General features: G+C 37.5%; 1 protein-coding gene across 1 annotated transcript; it reads left to right on the top strand.

Annotated features, from left to right (window-relative positions):
• Nucleotides 1–5,701: 5,701 nt before the first annotated feature.
• LOC141713312 (uncharacterized) lies at nt 5,702–6,467 on the top strand. Its single transcript, XM_074516672.1, has 2 exons — nt 5,702–5,834; nt 5,916–6,467. The coding sequence occupies exons 1-2, from the start codon at nt 5,811–5,813 to the stop codon at nt 6,465–6,467; spliced, it is 576 nt and encodes a 191-aa protein (XP_074372773.1). The 5' UTR covers nt 5,702–5,810.
• The last annotated feature ends 1,357 nt before the right edge of the window (nt 6,468–7,824 follow it).

Genomic DNA, 7,824 nt, shown 5'->3' with positions numbered 1-7,824 from the left:
ACGTATTTGATTGTGTATATGATTTATTTTTGGGGTATGATGATATTTGGATTGAACGTGTTCTTGGAAATTTGACATTAAGCTTAAATAAGAAAGACCGAAAGTGGTATTTCTTGTTGTCCAGTGCTAATGGCGATCCACGGGGGCTGTTTTAGAAATATTTGTGATATTTCTTGTTGTCCACTGTTAAGGATGATCCAAGAGGGATGCTGTAAAAGTGTTTGTGGTTGTTTGAGATACTGCAGAATATAGTAGTTTGTACGCTTATTATTTTATTTTTTATTGTTATTTGAATATTTATTTTTGACCTTAGTAACTTTTCACATCCCTCATTCAATATTAACAAATACATAATTCTGAACATGTCGGGATCCGTTTGTTTGATTTAATACAAAAACATTACTAAGATTATCTGCTTCAGTCGCTACCATTCTTTCAAGTTGTGACGTGTAAAACCACAACCAAACACCAATATAAAACAACATAATCATATGTTTATTGAAAGATATAAGCCAAAAATTATATGTGTATCCATGTTCATTTTCTACCATACATTTCAAATAACACAATACTTGAGAAGATCGTGAAAATAATAACAAGATATCTAGGAGGTCGATTACTTATATATAACACAATCTGTAGCAGTGTGATGCACGAGTATGCTCTAAATATGTATACATTATTGATTTGTTTATAATTATTTTATTTGATTGTATGTTGGAAATGTTATCAAAAATATTTTGTGTATTTGTTGTGTTAAAAATGTGATTGATGAATTATATAACACTCAGTGTCAATACAAGTTTGTATTGTATTAATATACATGAAAGTTCCTTAATCTTTTTCTGAATTTGAATTTGAATTTATTTGTAAAATAAAAATATAATAACTAAGGCATGACAATAGTATATATAATTTATCTAATTAGAGGCATAAATAGTTGCATATATGTATGCTCGATACATAGTGTTTTTTCAGTTTACATCCAACTCATATATTACTAGCATGGAAGCCCATGCGAGTCATGGGCATTTATGTATACATAAATAATTTCTCAAATATGTATATATATATTAAAATAATTTAATGATTAGACAATGGGGATTTTTTTTACTTTATCTCATATTGTATTGTAATTTCGTAACATCATATATGGTTTTCATGAACCAAATTTACTATTTTATTAGATTTTATTTCATAAAGTTTGAACAAATATCTATACCGTAGAAGGCATATAATAATTTTAAATTTGGTAAAAAAATATTTTAGATTTAAATAACGTTAAATAAGATTTATTAAATTAAATAATTGAGTACGCATAAATTATTATTCATATTTGACATGGACACACGTAAACTAATGTGATTTTAATATAATGAGAGTATATTTGTAAAATTAAAATTTGACCGCGTATTTTGAGACATATTACAAAATTTCATAATTTTATACAATAGTCATTAGGGGTGCCCACGGGTTCCAAACCCGACCTTACGTGACCCGAGCTAACCCTAACATAACCCTAATTTGTGTGCTAAAAATGTGATTGAAGAGTAAAATTTTAGTAGCCCGGTGGAGTATTCGATTTGAGTATTCGCTTTTGACCCCATAGTATGATTCAAATAAATATATATGCACGTATGTGTGTGTAGGCCTTTATTCAAGATAGAACCCTCTTATATAGAGAACCGTAGAGAATCCTTGATTCTATTATAGAATTTCGACAAATTCGTTGCTAATGTAGAATAATGGTTATATTTAAATATAATAAAACGTTTAACAATTGAAATTTCAAAAAGAAAAATTGATTTTAAATTTGATTCTATTGTGAAATAATTTGGGATAGGTGTGGTTTTACTGTGATTCTACTACAGAACCACTTTAAACTATTTCATCAAATTTCAGTGATTATTTAAATAAAAAATATGTGCAACTTTGTTTTTAATTTGATAATTAAAATTTGCAACTATATGTGATGAAGAATGAAAAAAATTGTGTATTTACATTTTTTAAATAATAGTTCTCTACGGATCTCTCTCTAAGGGAGCTCTTCATGAATTGCCACCCTATATATCTACACATATGATATGTATCTATGTGCATACTAATCATGCAAAATTAATAGATTTTAACAAATAATGATTTAGTTAAATAAATTTTACATTTACATTAATGTATATATAAAATACATAATGATGAAACATATTAATGATGCGTAAATTAATATATATTAATTATGAGTAATAAGTATTTGTTATGGATAAAAAACTAAGGTTATTATTTGTTGTATTTATTACTAAGATTCGGGAGCTCAAGGCCTTTAATGGCTGCTCTCGTGTTTCGTAGCTCAATTCTGCCTTTACGAGATGCCTACGTATCTCTGTGAATTAGAGAATCAAGCCAAAAAACGTAGTTCTGATTGGTGGGGGTGAGACCCCTTATATAGATGTTGGGAGTCCTTGAATTGGACTTGGTATAGGAGACTTGGTGGGTAAGTCTCATAATTAGAATGGACTTTGGAGTCCTAGATAGTAGGAAACTGATTCCTTATCCTTTTAGGTCCCCTTGAGGCTAATCTATAAGGATTTATATCCTTATCGGGACTCTTCTCAATAGCTGATTTTTCCCTTATTAATTAATTACGAAATTAATTAATAATCAGGGCTTTTGGGCCTTCTTTATTTCATCGGGCCTGATCTGGTCCATCAGGTTTAACCTTTCTGGTCTGAGTATCATATATCTTTTTATTGGGCCTAGCAGCCCACACCTTGCAGTAAATAAATTATACTATCATAATTTATTTATCCCTATCATTTGCCCCCCAACTTTTGGGAAACATTGATTAGGTTTCGCAGAAGTTAAATCTATTCGTTCCCTTACAGAGTTTCGTTTTTCCGTAAAGTGTGGAGCGACCTACACATTTACAATTATCTTAATTTCCAGGAATTTTTTTCCCTTAATTTCTAGGTTTTTTCCCTAATTTTCTGGAATTTTTCCTTAATTTTCTGGATTTTTCCCTTAACTTCTGGGATTTATCCTTATTTTTCTGGATTTTTCCCTAATTTCTGGGATTTATCCTTATTTTTCTGGATTTTTCCCTTAACTTCTGGAAATATTAGTATTTTTCAGAAATTATTTAAGGAATTTCCTTATTTTTCCTGGATTTATTCCTTATTCCTGAAAATATTAGTATTTTTCAGAAATTATTTAAGAAATTTCCTTATTTTTCCTGGATTTATTCCTTATTCCTGAAAATATTAGTATTTTTCAGAAATTATTTAAGGAATTTCCTTATTTTTCCTGGATTTATTCCTTATTCCTGAAAATATTAGTATTTTTCAGAAATTATTTAAGGAATTTCCTTATTTTTCCTGGATTTATTCCTTATTCCTGAAAATATTAGTATTTTTCAGAAATTATTTAAGAAATTTCCTTATTTTTCCAGGATTTATTCCTTCCTTTTTTCTTCTTTTTTCTTCCTTTTTTTTTTATACAGATTTCGACCAGGAATCCATTCGACCAGGATCCTGGTCGAATTAACCTTCATATTGCCCTGGTCGACAGGGTTTCGAGCAGGATGTCTTCGACCTCAATTCCTGGTCGAATTTCGGCCAGGATTTTCTCCCCCTTTTTCCCTCTTTTTTTTTTTTTTGGTCGACTAGGAATTTTCTCCCCTTTCGGTCAGGACTCTTGCTTTTTAACCGAATTAAGCTTCTTTTGTTGCCCAGGTCGACAGAATTTCGACCTCAATGATTTCGATCAGGATTCCTTCGTGTTTCCTGGTCGAATGGGTCTCAATTCTGGTCGAATTAAGCCTCTTTTTCAACCTTGATCGACAGGATTTCGACCTCAGGAGCTTCGATCAGGATTTCTTTGTATTTTCTGGTCGAATTGATCCTGGTCCTGGTCGAATTAAGGCCTTTATTTACCCTGATCGACATGATTTCGAGCTCAAGCCATTCGAACAGGACTTCTTTGTGTTTTCTGGTCGAACAGGTCAGGAATATACACATAGATTTGGGCCCTTAAACCTGGGCTGATCTCTGGGCCTCCCACATCAATTATTTAGGCCCTTTCCTGGGCTTGGTTTTTATTGGGCTAATCTTTGGGCCTAGTACTTTCAACTGGGCTACCCCTTTTTCTTTTGGGCCTCATTCATGCCCCTCTTTTTATCTGGGCTTTTACTTGGGCCATCTTCACTTAGCTGGGCCTTTTTCTAGGCTTGTATTTTGTTCAACTATGTTTTGTTTTAAGCCCAAGCTCCAAATTCTTCTGGATTTTTCTGGATTCTTCCAGATTCTTCAAAAAAAACTCAAGTTTTCTTCTGATTTTTGCTAGAATTCTCTTGAATTTTCCAGGAATTCCCTGGATAATTCCAGAACCTTCCAACTTTTGGGCCCAAATGGGCTTTTTAAGGCCCATTATCCACTTTTTCTTCCTATATATAGGTGGGGGGAGTGTGCATTCACTTCACACTCTTCACTCTTCACCCTTCATTTCATCTCAAACTTTCTCCCCTTCCTTTCTTCCCTTAGCTCTCCAAGCCTTTTCCAGCTTTACTAAATGGCTGATAAGAGTTCCGAGAGGGCGGTCAAGATAGCCTCGGCTTCAAAACGAGATAAGAATATCGAGATCCGTCCTTCGTACATGTCTTTAATTGATATGATTAACATTAGGGGGGGATGAATATCCCTCCACTGCACATCTCGACTCTTTTAATCATTGTAATACTTGGCACAACATAGATTTCAATAAACTAAATGCTCGTTATAACATCATTCCTCCTCTTAGATTAGTTCCAGTCTCTGGTGGTGACCGTACTTGCCACTGGAGACCCGACACTCTCTTCATTTACACAGATGCCCTTAATGCTGGGCTTATGTTTCCTTTCCATCCTTTTATTCCTCATCTTTTGGCTGATTTACAAATCAACCCGTGTCAGCTTCCTCCAAACGCCTGGAGGAACATTCTATGTTTTATGGTCTGCTGTCTTAGGGAGGGCTTTCCTCTTTCTGTAGCTGTTTTTAGGAAGGTCTTTCAGTGTTATAATAGTTCTTCCAGTATCTGTGGCTGGGTCTATGTCAAGCAGAGGCCCAAAAGCAAACATATCTTTAACAGCGCCTCTATTCCTGATAATAATCAAAATTGGAGGAATAGTTTCGTTGGGTTACATTAGGAGAATGGTGACTGGGGCACATTTTTCCGATCTTCCTTCGGGAAGGTCAGTGATGGTAGCCTCAAATCCATTCACTTAACTCCTGAAGAAACTATTATTTATAATGGGCTTACTCAGGATGATGGCACTACCACCAGCTGGACTCTCTTAGAGGAGTTTTCCCTGATTCATGTGGGACTATCCTCTGTTTCTCAACAGGGTATTTTTCTTCCCTTCTCAACTTTATTTCATTTCATGCATTATTAACATCACTTATTTTGTCTTTTGCTTTGTTTCAGCTGCTAAGGAGATTAACGAGGACAATGTTCCTCTGGTTGAGGAGACAGCTAGGATGAAGAAAGCTCGGCTCGCAGGCCTAGACACCCGGGGAAAGGCCACGGAGCCTATCTTTTTGAAAAAGCACAAAGAGCCTATAGGGGAGGCTTCAACTGAAGGAGCTGGGGGCCATGGTGCTCCTATCACTGCTGCTGCCCCTACTGCTGCTGCCACAGGCGCCTTTCAGCCTCTCTGGGGATTCCGCCGAGGGGACACCGTAGTTGGTTCCACGAAACATGCTTGGGATTGGTCCTACCATAGCGTGACTCCCAAGGACTTTACTGATGTGGTGGCCACCCCTGATCTTGAGAGGATTAAGCTCATGGGAGCTCAGTCTCTGGCTTCGGTATGCCTTCTCTTTTTTGAACTTATCTTTCGTTCTTGTAGCATTTTCTTGCCTTATACTTTGTTAATTGCTTTGTTTCAGTCTAACGCCTACTTTCAAGGCGCTGTGAGGCAAGCCGAATCATGGAAGCGGGCTTCTGATAAGGCCGATAATGCCCTCAGGAGGCAACAGAAGAAGTATGCTACCCTGGAGAAGAAGCTCAAGCGCAAGGAGGAAGAACTCGGAGAGTCTAACGCCGAGCTGGTGGTACTTAGGGCGGAGAAAGATAAAGCTATAGACAACTATCTGGACTCGGAGGAGTTTGCTCAATCCATGAGGATTAGGGATGATTCAGTCTTTCCCGGGTTTTTTAGGACTGGTTGGGACACGGCCCTTGGGACCGTGAACGAGGCTTGTCCTGATATTAACCCGGCGGACTATATCTGCCCTGATGACGAGGCTTTGCTACAGAGGTTTCGTACCCGAGTAGTTGTCTCGGACCATGTTCCTCAGGATCCACTCCTTCCTCCTCCCGAGTCTTCTTCCAGACCTGCTGAGGACGACAGCTCTTCCTCCTCCTCCGAGACGACAGAGACATCCAGCGAGAGTGGAGAGGACGATGATATGGATGCCGAGGGCACCTCAGCTCCTTAGAGCTTTTTCAGCCCTGCGTGGCTTGTCTTATTTTCGAGACTTTATTTATCAAATTTTTTGTAATATTTATATGATCTTATTTTATCACCTTTTATGCTTGCATCCATGCATTTGGTTTTTATTCGTTAGGCCACAAACATACTTTGAAGAATTCGTGAATTTCATAAAATTGTCTGGGATTCGTCCCTTACACAAGTCTTAATAAACTTCGTAATAAAACTAAAACATATAAATCCTAAGCAAGCAAAGCTTCAAGGTGCTTTTCAACCTACTCGCCATCCTGACGAGTGAGAATCGTATCCGGCTGCCCTATACATGGTAAACCTTCAGGTTTTGTGCATGCCAAGTTCTCGGGACTTCAAAACCATCCATAGTCTCTAGCTTGTAGGTTCCTCTACCTTGAACACTCTTGACTCTGTACGGTCCTTCCCAATTCGGGGTAAGCTTCCCTTTTTGTCCTACACCAGATGCTTCTATCTTCCTCAAGACTAGATCGCCTTGTTTAAAAAACCTTTCTTTGACCCTTAGGTTATAGTAGAATGAAGCCTTTTTCTGATATTCTACTATCTTTGCATGTGCCCTATCTCGTACTTTATCGATCAGATCCAGGGCTAACCTCTGCCCTTCCTCATTTTCTTCTGCATTGAAAGCCTGAATCCTTGGAGAGGAATGTGATATCTCTACTGGAACTACTGCTTCTGCCCCATATGCCAACATGAAGGGAGTTGCTCCTGTCGTGACTCTACAGGTAGTCCTATAGGCCCATAATATGGGAAGTATCTCGTCCACCCAATTATTTCTTGACTTCTCGATCCTCTTCTTTAATCCATCCAGGATTATTCGATTTGCAACTTCTGCTTGCCCATTAGCTTGTGGGTGAGCCACAGAGGTGAACCGTAACTCAATTTCATTTTCTTCACAATACTTCTTGAATTCCTCGTTGTTGAATTGTGTTCTATTGTCAGTGACGAGGATACGGGGAATTCCATATCGGCACATAATGTTTTCCCACAGGAATTGTGCAACCTGCTTAGTTGTGATTTTGGCCAAAGGTTTGGCTTCGATCCACTTGGTGAAATAATCAATGGCTACAATCAGAAACTTCCTTTGCGCCGTGGCCATAGGGAAAGGCCCTAGAATATCCATCCCCCACATAGCAAAGGGAATTGGGGAGTTGATAGAGGTCAGCATCTCGGGGGTTGTCTAACAACTGGTGCATGCTTCTGACAGCGATCACATTTCTTCACATATTCTTTGGCATCAGCCATCATTTCTGGCCAATAGAAGCCTAAACGGGTTATCTTATGAGCCAAGGCCCTGCCCCCCAGGTGTTGCCCACAAATACCTTCATGCACTT

The sequence above is a fragment of the Apium graveolens genome, chromosome 1, assembly GCF_009905375.1.
Source record: "Apium graveolens cultivar Ventura chromosome 1, ASM990537v1, whole genome shotgun sequence".
Classification (NCBI taxonomy): domain Eukaryota; kingdom Viridiplantae; phylum Streptophyta; class Magnoliopsida; order Apiales; family Apiaceae; genus Apium; species Apium graveolens.
The sequence above is the reverse complement of the archived record's forward strand: the minus strand, read 5'-3'. Positions and strand labels throughout refer to the sequence as shown.